We start from the raw sequence: 20,455 nt of genomic DNA on the forward strand, positions 1-20,455 counted from the left end.
TGTTTTCCTGCGGTGGCCCTCCAGAGTGTTTAAACAATCAACTACTACAAGATTTCTGTTTTAAAAAGAGCCCGGGTGGCTCAGTGGGTTGAGCATCTGACTTCGGCTCAGGTCACGATCTCAAGGTTCGTGAGTTCGAGCCCCGCATCGGGCTCACTGCCGTCAGCACAGAGCCTGCTTCGGATCCTCTGTCCCCCTCTCTCTCTGCCCCTCCCCAGCTCGTGCTTATGCTCTCCCTCAAAAATAATAAACGTTAGAAAAAAAAAAAAGAGCAGGAACCCATCAGGTACTAGCCGAGTCCTCCCACGAGTCAGGAGCCGTCTTCAGTGATCTCCCCCCGACGGCTGCCTCCATGAACAGACTGTGTGCAGGGGGGCTCCACGGAGGACAGACCCACGGCCGCCACAGCAAGGCAGCCGCTCTGGGGCCAGAACCTCCTCTCTGTGGGTCAGGTCCACACGGGCAGGGAGCGTGGGCCCTGAAGCGACTGCCCGGGGCCTAGTCCTGGCCCTCTCACTCGAACACGGTATCGAACTCCAGCACTGCCCGCCTCACGGGCCCGGCCCCGGAGCCAAATGAAAACGAGGCGCCCTTTGCTCGAAAATGAAGAACTTCCAGATGACAACAGACCGCGCTTTGAAGCAGGAGGTGGCCCTTGTAAGCACAGGGCCACGGCACAGGCCACGCACCCACGGAGCTGTCTGTGCCTCAGTGGTCTCCTCTGTACAACGGGGGTCACACAGTGCCTGCCTCACAGCGCTGGGAGGGATGTGTGAGTTAACTGATTTCATCAGTGAATAAACTATGATGACTAAACCTAAAGCCTGAGTAGCGCCACACCGTGGTTCACTTCTGTGGCGACGTTAAAAAAATCATAAGCACGTCATTACTCATCATGGCCCCGGAGAAATACACGTGTGCTGTCCGGTGAGTCAAGACAAACTGGAAACAACTAGAAGCTGCAATCAGATGCCAACACCGGGGACGCCTCACGACGGTGCGAAAAACCAGAGCTCCTTTCACACGCAAGTGCCTTAGTCCGCCACGTTCTGGGCCAAGCGTAGACCCTTGAGAGATGGGATCCGTTTGCAAGGCCCCGAGTCAAGGGCGGCCATGTCTTAGCGTGTGTGAATCAAGTCAGCACCGGCCTTCTCTTCCATCGTTGTTTCCTGCTTTAGGAAGGGGAGGTGACTTGGTTGTGTCGGGTCAGTGCTTTGGTGCAGGTAACATCCCAGGATTCAGAGAAGCCAAGAGTGGGCAAAAATCTCAAAAGGGGGGCATCATTCGCCAGGCGTTACTTCCTTCAGTTAAGATTTCTAAGACTAACGTCAAAGTCAAAACACGTGACTAAAGCAGAGACGAAATGAAGAAAGCAAGGAGTGCCGACGGGAACAAGGTGTACTTGACCTCGAAGCTCATGCCCTTCTTCCCTCAGCGGTCCAGGATCTGAGCCCCCGCCCTCCCACACGCTGCCTATGTATTCAGCACATCGGTCTCTGAGGCTCGTGTCGATGTGTGTTACGTGCCTGGTTTGGTTCTCGGCTCCAGCTAGGTGCCAATAAATGATAGTTTTTTTTTTAATTTAATAAAAAACATTTTTTATTTTTTTTGAAGGAGAGAGACAGAGCATGAGTGGGGGAGGGGCAAAGGGAGAGGGAGACACAGAATCTGAAGCGGGTTCCAGGCTCTGAGCCATCAGCACAGACCCCGATGCGGGGCTCAAACCCACAAACTGTAAGACCGTGACCTGAGCCTAAGTCGGAGGCTTAACCCACTGAGCCACCCAGGTACCCCAATAGTTGTTCTTAATTTGGGGGGTGCTGTTTCATAATGGGAAAACAACATAGGTTTCAAAGGTAGGTCTCCACGTGAACCGTGTCTCTACTAGGTATTAGGCACAGAATCTCAAGCAGATTACTTACGTTTTCGAAAGGAGATAATAATACCTCCTTTGCTGAGCTGGTGGAGACTTAACCGAAATAGTGTGTGCCTGGCTCGTGACAGGCAGCAACAAGTGGGTTTTCACCGTGTCCCTAATTTCATAATCTACAAACCAGGCAGGGGAGAGGGACTGTATCACACTGGGAGGATGGGAAGTCAAAGAACCTGCATTTGCTGTAAGAAATCAACGTGCCAAATGTTTATTAAAGAAAGAATAATCAACCATATTATATTCAAAGGATGGTGGGTAAATTTGTCCCACGGATCCCAGAGCACCTACTGTTGTCCTCTGTGTTCTCCAAATCCACTGAAGACCACTTTAAGACTCAAAATGACAGGGGCACCTGGGTGGCTCGGTCGGTTAAGCATCTGACTTCAGCTCAGGTCATGATCTCATGGCTCATGGGTTTGAGCCCCGCGTCAGGCTCTGTGCTGACAGCTCAGAGCCTGGAGCCTGCTTCGGATTCTGCGTCTCCCTCTCTCTCTTCCCCTTCGCTAACTCACACGCTCACTCGCACGCTCTCTCTCAAAAGTAAACATTAAAACAATTTTTTTTAAAGACTGAAAGTGACATTTTCGTAAAATATTTTCATCCAAATGTGCCTTATCTAGTTGAATATTGGGCAGAGAACACGCAGAAACGCTATGAGATAGGATTATCCCACACACTTCAACGAGGGGCGTGTTACGAGTTTAACTAAGCCACAACTAGTATCACTGAGCGTCTAGGACAGTGTGTTGCAATCATTCGATCAAGGTCATTTCTGGAGTAGATGAGTAAGGAGCCCGTTCATATCATTGCATCTGCTGTCCATTTGTGTTAAGGACCAAACTGGAAATAGGGCACAGAAACTCCTAATTACGGGCTGATGATCTTCTGAGTCCATTCAGAATTTAATTCATTAAGACTGGAGAGGAGAATGAGTCTTACTCTCTCCTTACTAGGAGACGGTTACTAGGGGGGGATCTGGTGACTGAACAATCAACCACGATCCAAGCTGCCCTGTTAAGGTGTTGTCGGAACGGAAATAAAATTTGACCTTATTTTATGTGCTTAGCTACTCAACAAAATATATTTGTAAACATAACTCGATCTTCTCACATTTGGTCTTGGTGGTTTATTTGCAAAGTAGTCTCTTTATAATTTTGTTTTGAATAGACCTTCTTTTATTACTCGTAGTTGTTGTAGCCAGGCAATGCCTTCTGTGCTCTCCTGCTGTTTCTGCCTCCTCCACTATTTCTCAGAAAAATAAAAAATGGCTTTGCGATGTTGAGGGGAATACGTACACCCCCTTCCATTTAAGCTGAATGCTGGCTATGGTCTATGTTCTTGGAGCTACTGGCTCTAAAAGCCCTTGTACTTGCTTTTGCCATCCTGTAATGAGGCAACGGACAAGTTTTCATGTTGACTTTAAGGCCTTTCCTCTCACATCATGCAGATACCTTAACATTACGGTCTTTGCACAATCAATGCAGACGCAGGCAAACCTAATGCACAAGTGAAATGCAGTCTACAGTTAATGCCCAGTGGGAGATAGACATTTTCTTTGATTGCCCATTTGTAAGATTGAACAAGTGGGCAGGCAGAGTGATAACACGGCCCCATCCCTAGACACGTGGCCCGAGAGCAGGAAGGATCACAGAATCTTTCTTGAGCCACTGACATCAAGTCTCTATTTTGAAGAGAAATGCTCTGATGGTTTCAGCACATAATGCTATTAGATACAGCCTCTTGGGGGGGCATACTAGGAAAACTCCTGAGTGCATTAAGTATAGTTTTTTCCCTTAGCAATGTCAGAACACGTCCAGCGTAGCTAACGTTAAATTATTTCTGCAATTCGTTCTTACATTCTGGAAAAGAATAAACTATGTGGATAATACATCCCAATTCCAGCATCATCCTATCTGGGTAATGAGCACGTGAATTTGTATTTGCGGATTCCCCCAACCTCATTTTCAGTGGCCAGGCGTAACAAAAGTGAAAGGCCGGAATCAAGTCCAGAGCAAGGACAGATCTGAAGAAGAGGAAAACGTTCCTTTCGTGCCCCTGCCCACCTGAGTCCTCAGAGTGGCCGCTGAGTCCCCAGCAGGGAAAGAGCTCAGACACGCCTGCAGATTCCCGGTACTAAAGTATTATATAGTCGGTTTCTTAAAAGAATCTGATCGCCAGCGAGTAGGTCTGCTGGAATTGCACCTTCTTTTATCCAAATACCAATACGATCTCCGTCCGATGGTTCCCGGTACATTAAACATGTTCTCCAGGCTACACGTCATGTGCATCGTTTACTGGATTAGACCCAGCCGTCGGCTTCACGATTTGAAGAGTCGAAAGTAATAGCTAATATTGCGTGACCACCACATTTTATGAAAATGAGACCTTTGAAAATCACATCCTCCTGACAACCCAACTGGGTAAACTGAAGACGGGGCCTGATTAGAACATTAGCGGAAAGTCCATTGCTGAACAACCTTGTCGCGGTCTTTTAAAAAAAAAAATTTTTTTTTTTTAATGTTTATTTGTTCTTGAGACAGAGAGAGACAGAGCATGAATGGGGGAGGGGCAGAGAGAGAGGGAGACACAGAATCCGAAGCAGGCTCCAGGCTCGGAGCCGTCAGCACAGAGCCCGACGCGGGGCTCGAACTCACAAACGGCGAGATCACGACCTGAGCTGAAGTCAAACGCTTAACCGACTGAGTTACCCAGGCGCCCCCTTCTTAGCCCTTTTTAGGCACGCAGGTCAGTCAAGTACATTCACGCTGTTGTGCCACTACCCGTCTCCAGGATTCCGTCATCCCAGAGGAAGGCTATTTTTAAAAGAGATAATCAAATACTTCTCCAGATGTACCTAATTTTTGAAATTAAACGCAAAGATGGTAAATGGAACGGCATAATCAGACTAAACCGAGGTAATTGAATAGCCTTACCAATTTGTGAATGAACACAGGATGAGCAAAGGGCTTTTAATCTGCTTTTGCTACGGCGTGCGAAGAGGAAATCGTTGGCCGCGGTGTAGAAATCACATTGGAATCGCCTCTGTGTAGTTCCTTAGAGAGTCTGCTCTCGAACCACCTGCTTCGATCCCCCTTTTACTGAAGACAATGCCTCTGGTCACACTCGTGATGAGAAGATGTAATCCTGACTCGGGACTCAAAACAGCAGTGCTCTCGGGTTCTGTGCCCTGCCTCAAAAATCGCGGGGAAAACGTGTTACGACACACAGCCTCCAGAAGCAGGTCTACTGGAGCACTGCTAGAGAATTCGGGTAGTCCCTCGTGAACAGGTTCCCCACTCCGGCCTCAGAGAGATGCCAGGGGAGGCCCGTCCGAAACGTTTCCACCATTCCAGCGGCTAATTTCTACGGAGTCCTTCCACAAAGCTATTAATCCTGGTGTTTGGGTTTGTGTCTCTGTTGTACCCGTGACCCTCCACCAGGCGAAGTTAATGCTTTTCCAAGGGCTATGGGTGAGAGGAAAATGCTGGTTCTGAGGCGAAGGAATTTCCATCTAAATGCAAATCAAGACAAGCCCGCCTAGAAGGCGCGAGTAGATATGGTCACGCTCCACCACCAGAACGCACTTTCATCCAAAGGGGCAAAGAGAATCGTTTTCCGAACCCCTGCTTCTCCACCCCGGACTTAGCTTTATCTGTGCCCCGGATGCCTCTATTTGATGTCCCAAAAGAATCAAAAGGAGTATGGCCCAAATGGAACTTGCCTTTCTTCCCCAGCTCTCCTTCCTCCTCTTAATTTAAGGACCCCGCCATCCAGCCCTTCTTGCCAGAAAGTGAAGAGTCACCCTCGAGCCCTCCTCCCGCATGCCACGTATCTGGGGTCTCCCCCAGACCAGTCGATTTTCTAAAAATACATACTTGTTTAATGTTTGTTTATTTTTGAGAGAGAAAGAGACCGAGCATGAGCGGGGGAGGGGCAGAGAGGGAGGGAGACACGGAATCCGAAGCGGGCTCCGGGCTCCGAGCCGTCAGCCCAGAGCCCGACGTGGGGCTCGAATCCACGAACCGTGAGACCGTGACCTGAGCCGAAGTGGGGCGCTTGACCCGCCGAGCCCCTCGGGCACCCCCTCCCCGCCGGCCGGTTTTCTCTCTTTATGCTTTCATACTTCACCCCTTCCTCTAAATCTCCACTCCTGTGGCCTGGAGTCAGCCCTCCGTTGTATCTTGCTGGACCACTGTGGTTCTTTTTACTGGGCTGCCTTCTTAGTCTACCCCAGGCTTCCTCCGGCTTCTAGCCTGTCAGCTGGAGTAATCCTTCTATTAAAATGCAAGCTGACCAACTCGCTCCTCTAAACCCCTGCCAGGGTAGGCAAGGAAGACTTTACGATGCCCATCTGTGCTGCTGACGTCGCGTTCACATCCTCTCCTTACTCAAGGAGATTAAGGGGATGAATAAGGGCCCTTCCCCTTTAATTTATATTAACCCCAAATCTCCTCAACCCAGTCCCACAGCAGGCTGTGTAACGTCGTTAACGCTCTGGGGGTAAGGAGAATACAGATCCCCCCAGTCCTAACTCCATAGGATCACCTGCCAGTTTGCCAACTTTATGGCCAACCCGATTGCTGGGCGTCTGGCGGGCGGGACTGATGATCGCCTTCCCTTGCGCTCTCCCGGGGGGCCAGTGCTGTGCCTTCAGTGGGGGCAGGGCTCTACGGCTGGCCCCTTGCCTCTCTGGGGACAAGTCCCGTCCTGGCACTCTGCATGGGATGCCCTATTAATTAATGAGACGCAGTAAAGGGAGGCTGTGTCTGGCACAGATGAGTCAGGAGCTGGCAAGTGTTTCTTTTCTTTTTTTCCTGAGAAAAGGCCAGATAATAACTACGTTAGGTTTTGCAGGCCATCCGGTCTTCGTTGGCCGTACCCCCCTCTCGGTGGCAGCACGAAAGCAGCCACCGCCGATGCGTGAATGAGTGGGCGTGGCTGCGTATTAATAAAACTTTAATTATAGAAAGAGACGACGGGCCAGATTTGGCTCCTGGGCCGTGGCGGGGGCCCCTTGCATCAGGCACATGAGCTAAGATGCCGAGTCGGTGTGCGACGGGTGGGCCGAGAAGCCCGGATTTCTCTAGAGGCTGTATGAAATCACGCTGAGGGCGTGGGCTTTGGAGCCCAGCTGCCCCGGTTCAAAACCTGGCTTCAGTGCTAGCGACAGAGCTTCGAGAAGCTCACACAGATGCTCTCCTTTGATCCTCACATAAAGCCTATCTCTTCAGAGGATAGAGGAGTGGGTGGACAGGGTGGAAGTTTCCGGAACCCGTACCTCCTTCCATCAGCACATTAACACGCTCAGGCCATGCCCATCTTTGAGAAGAAATGCCCTCGGGCTCCCGCCAGCCCCGGCCCTCCCTCGTGGCTCCTCTCCACTCTGAACTTTGCGACAAAGCTGCCTTCTCCATCTACCCTCCCCGAGCGGTCCCTGCAGGCTGGCTTCTGCCCTGAGCTTATACAGAGCCGCGATCAAGACGGTCTCTTCCACGAGACACACGTTTAGTCGAGGCCCGTTGCATCGTTAGGCGACGTGCTTGGAAAAGCCAGCCCAGGGGAAGGAAAAAGCTAATTGCAACGTATTCCACCCCCCCAGCAGAGGTGCTGTCTGTCGGTTCCCCGTGAGAAACTCCAGGGAACAGCCCAACCCCACATGACACTGATATTTTAACCATTGCCTCGCCCAGGGTTGCTCCGCTCGGGTGGAGAAGTTCAAGACGAAGCCTACAGCAGCCCCGATCGTGATGGCAGATTTCACCAACAGAAGACCGGCTCTGTCAGCCAAGACAGCAAAACAAGTCACCATGAGAAATTGATGTTTGTATCCCGGTAATCACAACAATGCAGAGTGCACATCCCCCATGGTAGGCTGTGGCCCGTGAGTGAAGAGGCGGGGGCACTCCTCGGCCACACTGGCCCCGGGGTTCCGGCTCTTGGGGACCTGCTCTTCCCGAGACTCTCGAGAGAGGAGTGCCCTGTCAGCTGTCCCAGTGCCCAGTATCCTGCCAGGCAAATGACGGGATCTTAGGAAACAACCACCGAACGACTCACTTCCCTCATGGGTCCCCGGGGAGGTGACAGAGGTAGGCCATTGGTCATGTTTAAAAAAAAAAAAAAAATCAAGGTAAAAAAGATTCAACATCCTTTCCTGGAGCTCAGCTACCCTGGGGAACAGAATCAATCAGAATCTCAGAGACCCAGGCCAGGGCTCAGAAACACAGGCCGGGCTCTCAGTCAAGTATGTCTCTCTTATTTGGGCTCTGCTGCCTTCTGTTCGTCGAGTCACGATTCTACCAGCGCAGGGACATGGGAACGATGCCAATTATAATACCTTTTTTTTGACAGCTGGGAGGGTAGACATTTTCTGCCTCTTCAACACACTGGCAACACTTGTGCAAGCAACAACTCTCGTGATAATCAACGCCGTTACGAATCAGCTCTCTCCGGCGCTCCTACTCCTTGACCCAATACGAATTTTTCCCAAACTATTTTTAAAATATCTAATCTGCTGTGAGTAATGGGCTACGGAACTCTTAGTGTGCCATTTCTAGGCAGATAATTTTAACACCAAGACCTTCTGAGGCTGCAACCTGAAATTTAAAATGGTAGGTGGGAATATAAAAACAAAAGAGTGCGTGTAAAATCTTATCTATTCCTTCACGTCAAGTGATTTGAAATATTTTTAGATTTCTAAAAATTTAACGGTATGTGTGTGTTTTTTTTAATGTTATTTGCTTTTGAGAGATGGCGGGGAGGGACAGAGAGACAGGGGGACAGAGGATCTGAAGCAGGCTCTGTGCTGACAGCAGAGAGCACGGTGCGGGGCTTGAACTCACGAATTGTGACATCATAACCTGAGCCGAAGTTGGACACTTAACTGACTGAGCCACCCAAGCGCCCCGATATTTTTTAGATTTTTAAAGGGCTTTCCTATCTTACAATTTTTGAGATGTTTATTCTTGAGAGAGACAGACTGTGAGTGGGGGAGGGGCAACGAGAGAGGGAGGCACAGAATCCGAAGCAGGCTCCAGGCTCTAAACTAAAAGCTCAGAGCCTGACATGGGGCTCGAACCCACCAACCGTGAGATCATGACCTGAGCCGAAGTGGGAGCCACCCAGGCGCCCCTAAAGTGCTTTTCTATCTTAAAAAGTAAAAAGGTAATTATTCTAAATAACAATCTTGAAAGATTGGTTGGTGATTTCCTTCCAAATAGTCATATGAGGAAAACCAGAGATCTTGGAGACTGATTCAGTGGTTAAGACAGTTTTTAAAAAGAACCCCAAACTTCTGAGTTTATTATCTGATGCTGAATTCATTGAGTTATATTATCTCCCCACATACATGATAAAGTAAGCATTGGTTATCTTTTGATATGTAACAGATCACCTCACAGCTCAATGCTTTAAATGCCACTTGATCTTGGTGAATAATTCTTTTTATATGCTGCTGAACTCGATTTGCTAGTATCTTGTTGAGAATTTTTGCATCCATATCCATCAGGGATCTTGGCCTGTAGTTCTCTTTTTTTCAATATTTGCAAATCAATCAATGTGATACATCACATTAATAAAAGAAAAGATAATGAACCATATGATCCTGTCAATCGATGCAGAAAAAGCATTTGACAAAATTCAGCATCCTTTCTTAATAAAAACCCTCGAGAGAGTCGGGATAGAAGGAACATACTTAAACATCATAAAAGCCATTTATGAAAAGCCTACAGCTAATATCATCCTCAGTGGAGAAAAACTGAGAGCTTTCCCCCTGAGATCAGGAGCACGACAGGGATGTCCACTCTCACCGCTGTTGTTTAACATAGTGTTGGAAGTTCTAGCATCAGCAATCAGACAACAAAAGGAAATCAAAGGCATCAAAACTGGCAAAGATGAAGTCAAGCTTTCACTTTTTGCAGATAACATGGTACTATACATGGAAAACCTGACAGACTCCACCAAAAGTCTGCCAGAACTGATACATGAATTCAGCAAAGTCGTAGGATACAAACTCAATGTACAGAAATCAGTTGCATTCTTATACACTAATAACGAAGCAACAGAAAGACAAATAAAGAAACTGATCTCATTCACAACTGCACCAAGAATCATAAAATACCTAGGAATACACCTAACCAAAGATGTAAAATATCTGTGTGCTGAAAACTATAGAAAACTTATGAAGGAAGTTGAAGAAGATACAAAGAAATGGAAAAACATTCTATGCTCATAGATTGGAAGAATATTATTAAAATGTCCATACTACCCAAAGCTATCTACGCGTTCATTGCAATCCCAATCAAAATTGCACCAGCATTCTTCTCAGAGCTAGAACAAAGAATCCTAAAATTTGTATGGAACCACAAAAGACCCTGAATAGCCAAAGTAATATTGAAGAAGAAAACCAAAGCAGGAGGCATCACAATCCCAGACTTTAGCCTCCACTGCAAAGCTGTAATCATCAAGACAGTATGGTATTGGCACAAAAACAGACACATAGACCAATGGAATAGAGACTCCAGAATTGGACCCACAGATGTATGGCCAACTAATCTTTGACAAAGCAGGAAAGAATATCCAATGGAAAAAAGACAGTCTCTTTAACAAATGAGAGCTTTCCCATTTAACAAATGGTGCTGGGAGAACTGGACAGCAACATGCAGAAGAATGAAACGAGACCACTTTTTACACCATTCACAAAAATAAACTCAAAATGGATGAAGGACCTGAATGTGAGACAGGAAACCATCAAAACCCTAGAGGAGAAAGCAGGAAAAAACCTCTCTGACCTCAGCCACAGCAATTTCTTACTCAACACATCTCTAAAGGCAAGGGAATTAAAAGAAAAATGAACTATTGGGACCTCATCAAGATAAAAAGTTTCTACACTGCAAAGGAAACAATCAACAAAACTAAAAGGCAACCGACGGAACGGGAAAAGATATCTGCCAATGACATACCAGATAAAGGGCTAGTATCCAAAATCTATAAAGAACTCATCAAACTCCACACCTGAAAAACAAATAATCCATAAAGAATTGGGCAGAAGACATGAATAGACACTTCTCTAAAGAAGACATCCAGATGGCCAACAGGCACATGAAAAGATGCTCAACATCACTCCTCATCAGGGAGATACAAATCAAAACCACACTGGGATACCACCTCATGCTGGTCAGAGTGTCTAAAATGAACAAATCAGGAGACTATAGATGCTGGTGAGGATGTGGAGAAATGGGAACCCTCTTGCACTGTTGGTGGGAATGCAAACTGGGGCAGCCGCTCTGGAAAACAGTGTGGAGGTTCCTCAAAAAATTAAAAATAGATCTACCCTATGACCCACCAGTAGCACTGCTAGGAATTTACCCAAGGGATACAGGAGTGCTGATGCGTAGGGGCACTTGTACCCCAATGTTTATAGCAGCACTTTCAACAATAGCCACATTATGGAAAGAGCCTAAATGTCCACCAACTGACGAATGGATAAAGAAGATGTGGTTTATATATACAATGGAATGCTACTAGGCAATGAGAAAGAATGAAATCTGGCCGTTTGCAGCAATATGGATGGAACTGGAGGGTATTGTGCTAAGTGAAATAAGTCAGGCAGAGAAAGACAGATACCATATTTTTTCACTCTTATGTAGATCCTGAGAAACTTAATAGAAGACCAGGTGGGGAGGGGAAGGGGGGGAAAAGTTAGAGAGGGAGGGAGGCAAACCATAAGAGACTCTTAAATACAGAGAACAAACTGAGGGCTGGTGGGGGGTGGGGGAGAGGGGAAAATGGGTGATGGGCACTGAGAAAGGCACCTGTTGGGATGAGCACTGGGTGTTATATGGAAACCAGTTTGACAATAAATTATATACATGTGTATACACACACACACACACACACACACATATACATATATATATATATATATAAAAGCTCAGTGGTTTAAGACAGCAATATTAATTTATTACCTGCGATGGAGAATTGTGCCCTGCCCCCCAAATTCATATGTTGAAGCCCTTAATCCCCCAGTGTGACTATATTTGGAGATGGGGCCTTTAAAGAAGTTACTAAAGGTAAGTGAGGTAATAGGGTGGGGCCCTAATCCAATAGGACTTGTGTCCTTACAAGAGGAGGAAGAGACACGAAGAATGTGTGTGTACAGAGGAAAGACCATGTGAGGACACAGCAAGACAGTGGCCATCTGCAGCCAAGGAGGCCTCAGGAGAAACCAAACCTGTCAACACCTTGATCTTGGACTTCTGGCCTTCACAGCTGTGACAAATGAATTTCTGCTAAGCCCCCTAGTCTGTGGCATTTTGTTCTAATAGCCCTAGAAGAATAATACATTATTTCTTATGGTTTCTGTGGGTCAGGAATTCATGAGCAGTTCAGCTGGGTGGTCCTGGATCTGTGACCAGGTCTCTCGGTCCAGTATTGGCTGGGGCTGCAGTCTCATCCAAAGGCTTGACTGCGGCTGGAGGATTCACATCCATGGTGGTTCACTCCCACAGCTGGGAAGCTGGTGGTGGGTGTTGGCTGGGGCCTTAGTGCCTCTCCCCCCTGGGCCTAATAAAACCATTTTCATTCATCCCCCACCAACGAAACCCTTTTCTTCAGTTTAGTTACGTGTTAAATATATCATAAGAAGAAATGTGATAGCCTTTTTTGTCACCTATCAGAATTTTGGGATCATAAATCAAAAAAATTAAGTCGAGAATAAGTCCATGCTTAGTAGTTGTGAGGTCCTTCTCAGATCCCCCTTGAGAAATGAAGGATTTCCCCCCAGCCATTGGAGATCTGCCAGGCGATGACCCTCAACGATTAGCCAGGACAGCCCTTGGCTGAATAGAGTTGTCTTGTCCGAGGTTAACCCCCTCCCAGGAGAGCTGTCATCTAATGACTGGCTGATGTAAGTAGAGAAAGGCCTGGCTCATTCACCCCAACTTGGGACAGCTCTGAGGAGCGTCCCCCTCCCCCTCACCGGTTTTAGCATTCCCCGTGGGTCTGCTGAGGACCTTGTCGAGACTGTACTGCATTTCAACTTCTCCCTCAGGCCCTTCCGCCTCCTTCCTTTCTTTCCCAAGCATTGATCCTAAGAGTGCTTCCTAATAAACATCCTGCACATTCATTTCTGTCTGGAGTCAGCCTCTCGGGGAACATGAACTGCAGCGGCCACCTTTTTGGGAAATTACTCTCTGAGAAGTCCACCATCTCAATGAGACTCCTCACATAGAGATAAATGAACTTCTAGACGCCAGGATCCCGTGTTCAGCTGCAGACGCAGCTGTGGAAACCCAGTGGTAAGACGTGTACGTGGTCGATCTCACAATTGGCCCACAGCCTCCACCTCTTCCCACGTCTATGCTCTCCACAGTGTGACTTTGTCACTTCTGCCTTGTTCTGTTGGCCAAAGCAAGTGAAAAACCCAGCCCAGCTTCAAGGGCAGAGGAAACAGATTCTGTCTCAGGTAGGGGTCCGTGTACCTGTTCTACACCTAGGCCTCACGAAGACTTGTATACGCTTCCGTGTCTCCTGGAATCATGTCACTGCCATAAGAACAACTTGGGATAGCCTCCTGGGGGAGCAGAGACCACACGGAACAGAGGTGAGACATTCCAGCTGGGGCCACCCTGGCCCTACCAGATGCCAAGTGACCTGGTAAGTGACCGCAGACGTGTAAGCACAGCCAAGACCAGAAGGGTGCCCAAGCCAAAGTGAGGACCCACAGAACTGTGAGCCAAATAGACGGTTGCCATCTTACATTTTGGGGAGGTTTGTTATGGCAATAGAAGAGCTGATATAGCACGCGATCGTGTCGGATACAGGAGTCAACCAGGCAAGAGAAAAAGAGACCCCAGGCTGCAGCAGATACCTTGGGTTCCTTGTCATTGGCTTAGGAACTGACTCTGCTTCTAGGGACTCTGACCCAACACACAGGTCAAGAGTGAAATTCCTAGAAGAAAAAGAGGGAGAGCACAGGAATAACTGTTGTGGAAAGGGCACCGGAGAAGTACTGAGCCCTCTCGTACCCTCATATCAAGTTGTCAACGCAACGGAAGACGGTTCTTCCACCGGTCCAAGACAAACACCTCCCACCACCCAAGGAATCTCACCCATTTCCTTCATAAGAGCGGAACCTAACGCTCGCCTTTTCCCTTCTGTCGTTAACCACTTCCCTCCTACTGACACTGTCCCGATTAGTGCTTACATCTATTCCCATTTGTAGGAAGAAACCGTCACCTCCATTCTAACAGCGACAGCCCTCTCTCCTCCCCTTCAAAGTCAGGACTCTTGAGTTATCTACATGAGAGACTTCTACTTCTTCACCTCTTTGTCATTCAACCCACGTTCAGTGGCTTACACGCTTGACCACAGTATTCTTGCCAGTGTTGTTAGTGACCTCAGTCCTTACATTCTAGGCCAGTCTACTGCATTTGGTGTCACTGGTCACTCCTCCAAATGCATGAAACACATTCCTTTTGCTTCTGTGTTTGCCTACTTTTCTGCCTCATTTCAAGGCAATTCGGAATCCTTTCCCTTTATTTGTTCCTTAAATGTCCATGTTTTTCTGGCTCTCTTCTCACCTACCATATGTTTTTGTGGGTTATTTCATCTATGATCATGGCATGAATTACCATTCATATTCTGATGATTCTCAATCTTTGAAAATTTTTTTTAAATGTTTATTTATTTATTTATTTATTTTGAGAGAGAGAGAGAGAGAGACAAAGCATGAGCAGGGGTGGGGCCGAGAGAGAAGGAGACACAGAATCTGAAGCAGACTCCAGGCTCTGAGATGTCAGCACAGAGCCCGACGGGGAGCTCAAACCTACGAACTTTGAGATCATGACCTGAGCCGAAGTCAGACGCTCAACCGACTGAGCCACCCAGACGCCCCATGATGATTTTCAATCTTAATTTCTAACTCCAGATGCACATATCCAACTGCCCTTTGGATACCTCCTCTTGAATGTTCCACGGACACCTTATTATACAACCACCCGAACACACAAACGTGTGCCTATACACACGCGTGCACCCCGCATGTGCATGCACACACACACACACACAGGCACACACACACAGCCTCTCAGCCCGCTCCTCCTCCTCCCCTGTTCCCTCCCCCAGCAAGTGCAACTTCCATTCGTTCAGTTTCCTAAGGCAGAACTTCGGGAGGCCCCCTTTTTTTCCCCCCCCCCCCCCCCCCCCCCCCCCCAGCTAATCAATCACGGCCTTCTAAATTCTTTCCAATTCAACCTCTTAAATAGCTCCTTACTTCTTAACACCGGTCCACTTCTTTCCACCATCAGCTACCACCAGGCCCAGACGATTGTGCACCATGTCTCATCTGAGCCCCTGTGCGACTCAATTTCAATCTCATTTCCACACCCACCCACCCAGAGCATCCAAAAAGGCAAAGCTGATTATTGCTCTCGTCTGCTGAAAAAAATGTCCGCTTCCTTCCTCTGGGATCGGGTCTTCCACTCACTCAGACTAGACTGGGTGTTTCCTCCCGTAATAACAGCACAGGTTCTATCAAACTCTCGTAACTATTCACCTGTCTGCACCCCCCAGATAGACGACTTTCCCGCCTGTGTTCAACGAGCCATTTCTGGAAGCCCTCCAGTGTACAATGTGCTGTTAATCAAGCACTGAGTAGAACAAACAGGGCCCTGCCTCACACGAGCGTCTCACACATTTGTCACCTGTTCCCCCTTCCTGTGCACAGTTTCTGGCACATAGCAGTTGCTTACTAAGTATGTGTCGAATAAATAAATAATAAAAATGAGTACTATCTAGGGGGCGTCTGGGCGGCTCAGTCCATTCAGCATCCAACTCTTGATTTTGGCTCAGGTCGTGATCTCACGGTTGTGAGATCAAGCCCCACATCGGGCTCTGCGCTGACAGCGTGGAGCCTGTTTGGGATTTTCTCTGACCCTCTCTCTCCACTCCACCTCCCTCTCAAGATAAATAAATAAACATAAAAAAAAATGAGTGCTATCTACTAAAGACTAACTAATTGCCTTTATCCCCATTCCAATTTTAGAGTAAGATTCATGGGAACACGTTTTGTAAAATGGATCTTCAGGGTCAGTGTTTACAGAAAGTGCCTTTTTGTTCCAAAGGGCAGAGACAAATTATTTCTAAATATTTTTAGGCTGACAGAGTCATTAAGCGACTCACATTCCTCCAATGAAGATTATGCTGGTAGCCAATTATTGAAATCAGCCAAGCTCTTAAGGAACTTAGCACATAAAGACGATTGACACAGTTCAATGATAAAGAAGCACATTTTACATGAACTTGAAATGACCATCAGCCCTCCTGCTAAGGGGCTGCTCAAAGCAGAACAGACCCAGCAAGCGACGGCTGTGGAGGCCGTGAGCAGGAGCTCCCAGACGCTTCGGGTGACAAAGGTTACAGATGCCATCAGGCCTGTCCCATGTCAGGGAGCCAGTGGGGACTCTGTCTTCCAATTTTGAAATGTATCATTTCACAACATAAGTGGAGAGCCTCTGGCGATCACCCTGATTTTCTGAAGCTCAAACTATATAAACGCTGTAGTCTTGTCTGAATCACTTTTTAAAAAAGAATTAGATGGGGGCGCCTGGGTGGCCTAGCCGGATAAGTGTCTGACTTCAGCTCAGGTCATGATCTCATGGTTCGTGAGTTCGAGCCCCACATCAGGCTCTGTGCTGATGGCTCAGAGCCTGGAGCCTGCTTCGGATTCTGTGTCTCCCTCTCTCTCTGCCCCTCCCCTGCCAGTCATGCTCTGTCTCTCTCTCTCTCAAAAATAAACATTAAAAAATTGTAGTGAAATATACATAATATAAAATTTACCATCTTAACAATTTTTAAGAGCCCAACTCAATGGTAGTGGTTTTTTTAAAAAATTTTTTTAATGTTTATTTATTTTTGAGACAATGTGAGAGACAGAGTGCAAGCAGGGGAGGTACAGACAGAGGGAGACACAGAATCCGAAGTAGGCTCCAGGCTCCGAGCTGTCAGCCCAGAGCCCGACGCGGGGCTCGAACTCATGAACCGTGAGATCATGACCTGAGCTGAAGTCAGACGCTTAACCCACTGAGCCACCCGGGCACCCCAATGGTAGTGGTTTTAAGCGCATTCACACTGTTGTGCGACCAGCACCCCCATCATCTCCAAAACTTTTCATCTTCCCATACTGGAACTCTGTCCCCATGAAACGCTAACTCCCCATTCCTCCCCGCCCAGCCCCTGGCAGTTACCGTTCTATTTTCTGTGTCCATGAATCTGACTACTCTGGGGACCTCATGCACGTGGAATCACACAGCACTTGTCCTTTTGTGGCTGACTTACTTCACTCAGCATCGTGTCCTCAGGGCTCATCCGGGTTGTGGCAGGTGTCAGGACTGCCTTCCCTTTTAAGGCTAAGATCCCCTTGTACGGGATGACCACATCTTATCTCTCAGGACGTCTGGATGATTGCTGAAACATCGCTGAAATGTCACACGCGCCATCAGCCACGTGCGGGGAATCTCGGGCCCTGACCGGGGCACGCATCACTGAGCGTGGAAGACAGCTGAAGACACTTCCTCTCTGGCCCCGGAACGACCTGGGAAATCCCAGAAGGACCCCGGCCTGTGGGCCTCAACCACGGGCTTCTTGGCTGTGTGAAGTTTAAACAGCTAAGAACGCCGTTTTCCAGTCATTGTCCCAGGAAAAAAAGACTGGCATTGGCCCAAGAGCGCCCTCTGGATTCTCTCCTACTTAAACTCGGAAAGGCCGGCACAAAACTTCTGCAATCATGATCGCCGCCAGTGACCTAAACGGTTTTTGAGACTTTGGCCTCCCTGCTGGTCACTTCCGTCTTTAGTCCTCCTCCTGCTCCCGGCCCCCACGGGCTCCCTCTGTCCCAGATCTCCTGTGTTAAATGCCCAGGAGACCCTTTCTAGATCGTCTCTCGCTCCCGCCCAAGAACGTGGGGGACCTTCCTCCGAGCGCCATAGCTGTCCGGGGCCAAGCCCTGCAGCCTGCCTCATCTGGACTGTTCCTCTGCTTCCCATCTCCAGCCCACCTCCTAGTCTACTGCTAGGTTCTGGACCCTCGGAGAGGGCCCGCGGCCCCGCTCCTTCTCTATGCTGCAGTCGCGCTCATTCCCGCCCAAGTCACGGCGAATTTTCTTCTCTGGAAGGCTCTCCCTTCACCTCCCCGCCTCTCATTTAAACCCTCCCGGTTACACAAGGCTCAGCTCACTGGTGCCACTGCACTGGGGCCTTCATGGCCCTTATCAGACAACAGTATTTCCCTTCTCCCCTCCTCTAGAGTGGACTATTTGCCTACTCTCCGTCCCCACTCGACCTCCTTTCTGCTTTTACTTAACGGCTTTATCTGAGCGTTCTTCTTCTTTTTTTTTTTTAAGTTTATTTTTTGAGAGAAAGAGAGAGAGAGAGAGAGAGAGAGAGAGAGAAAGTGCCAGTGGGGGAGAGGCAGAGAGAGGGAGGGAGAATCCCAAGCAGGCGCCACTCTCTCAGCGCAGAGCCCGACGCAGGGCTCGAACTTGCAAACCGTGAGGTCATGACCTGAGCGGAAGTCGGATGCTTAACGGCCTGAGCCACCCAGGCGGCCCTGGTGGAGTGTTCTTCTGTTCCCGGTAAGACTGGAAGCCCGAGAAGGCAGAAATAATACATTGCATTTTATCCCTCGGCACCCAGAATAATACTCTGCTAAGGGTACGCTCGTAAAATCATCACCGAAAGAGCGAGAAGAACAGTGATGGTATCTTCTCTGCATGACAGACCCATGTTGGCGCCCCAAAGAGAACAACCCCAGTGGTTGGGTTGTGTCCCCCCAAACAGCTACGGAGAAGGCTTCCGCTCCGACGCCCGTGAGCATGACCCCGTTTGGAAATAAGGTCTTTGCAGGCGTGACGAAGTAAAGACGAGCCGGAGCACGGCTGGGCCCTAATCCAGGATGAAGGGCGGCCCTACAAGAAGGGGAAAACGTGGACACATGCAGACACAGGGCCAACAGCCACGTGAAGACCGAGGCAGAGGCTGGTGCGATGCGGCCACAAGCCAAGAAAAGCCGGGGCTCTCGGAAGCCTGAAGAGTCGAGGGAGGATTGTCCCCGCTAGAGACTTCGCAGGGAGCAGGGTCCTGCCCCAACCAGGACTTCAGACCGCCAGCCTCGGGCGCGGTGAGACAAGAGCTTCCTGTTCTTGTAAGCCACCCACCCCCCCGAGTTCATGCGCTTTGTTACAGCGGCCCCAGGGAACGAATCCAGCAACCGAATACGACAGTTCTGTCCACATAGACGGACTCCGGACACGCTTCTCGCACCCTTGCTGGGCCCAGGGGTAACACTGAGTATCGACGTGCCTTCCACGAGCCAGGCAGGGTTGGAGGGCGTCTCCACGCTTGGGGCCACCGTGCTGCTGGCGAGGGCCCGCGTCCCGCCACTAGGCCGGCTTCTCCCGCCGGGGTCCACTAGCCCCCCTCCTCGGGAGGGTGCAGGGGCCCCGGGCTCCCCCCCCCCCCCCGAAAGCCTCACCTTTGCCAGCACGCTCCCCAAGCCAAATGCTGCCAACCTTGAAATCTTAACACTCGACAATAAAACTTCAATTCGAAAAGCCTGTTGCTTTGCCTATGGCTTCTCCCTTGGGTTTCCCAATCAGGATAAATTCAAATAAAGCTCTTAAGGGCTGATTTTTGTTCGTTGGTTGGTTTGTTTTTAAAGAAGCTGAGGCAAGAAACACTTTCCGGTCACGCCGCAGACATGACCACTTTCCATTTAATTTCCGTTTGCCCGCTGTGCCCTCAGCGGTTTTTGTTGTTGTTGTCGTTGTTTTTCCTCAGCCTGCGATTTATGATAAAACATACCAGAAAGGTCGGGGGTGCACAGCCTTGACTTCGGCTACGTTCAGCCAGACTCTGCCCTCCCTCCCGACGCCTGGCGGCCCGGCCCACGGACTTACGGTTCTGGAGGAAGCATGGTGCGTGGGCGATGCCGACGGAGGCCCGGCTGTGCTCTGGAAGGAGGACGGGCAGTACCTCTGGCCTGTGTCCGGAGGGGAAGTGGAGGCATAGATGCGATTTTCCAGTCGCTCAGGCTCATGCTTGTAGGATTCGAGAGGAAACGTGTGCTGCTTGGCCGCTTGGGTGGGTGTGGACGGAGAGGAGGAGAGGCCTGAGGCTGAGGAGGAGACCACAAGAGCTGTTAGGAGTTTGGCTGAGACAGAAGAAGGCAAGAGAAGGGCTCTTCCGTTTCTAAGAGCCCCAAATCTCAAAAGGCAAGAATCTGAAGTATTAAATTCTGAATGTTGGGGACAAGCTCGTATCAACGTATTTTTTTTTTAATGATTAGTTTTGAGAGACAGAGAGAGAGACAGAGGTGAGCAGGGGAGGGGCAGAGAGAGAGGGAGACACAGACTCCGAAGCAGGCTCCGGGCCTCGAGCTGTCAGCACAGAGCCCCGACGCGGGGCTTGAACCCACGAGTCGAAGTCGGACGCTCAACCGACTGAACCACCCAGGTGCCCCTTTATCAAC

At 49.0% G+C, this 20,455-nt stretch overlaps 1 protein-coding gene across 1 annotated transcript in view; it reads right to left on the reverse strand.

Annotated features, from left to right (window-relative positions):
• The window catches only part of PRKAG2 (protein kinase AMP-activated non-catalytic subunit gamma 2), a 262,345-nt gene that overhangs the window by 81,738 nt on the left and 160,152 nt on the right, over nt 1-20,455 (reverse strand). The window contains exon 4 of the mRNA XM_049642318.1: nt 19,785-20,101. Within this exon, the coding sequence (XP_049498275.1) occupies nt 19,785-20,101 (317 nt within the window). The remainder of the gene's footprint in view (nt 1-19,784; nt 20,102-20,455) is intronic.

This window comes from Panthera uncia, chromosome A2, assembly GCF_023721935.1.
Source record: "Panthera uncia isolate 11264 chromosome A2, Puncia_PCG_1.0, whole genome shotgun sequence".
NCBI classification, from domain to species: domain Eukaryota; kingdom Metazoa; phylum Chordata; class Mammalia; order Carnivora; family Felidae; genus Panthera; species Panthera uncia.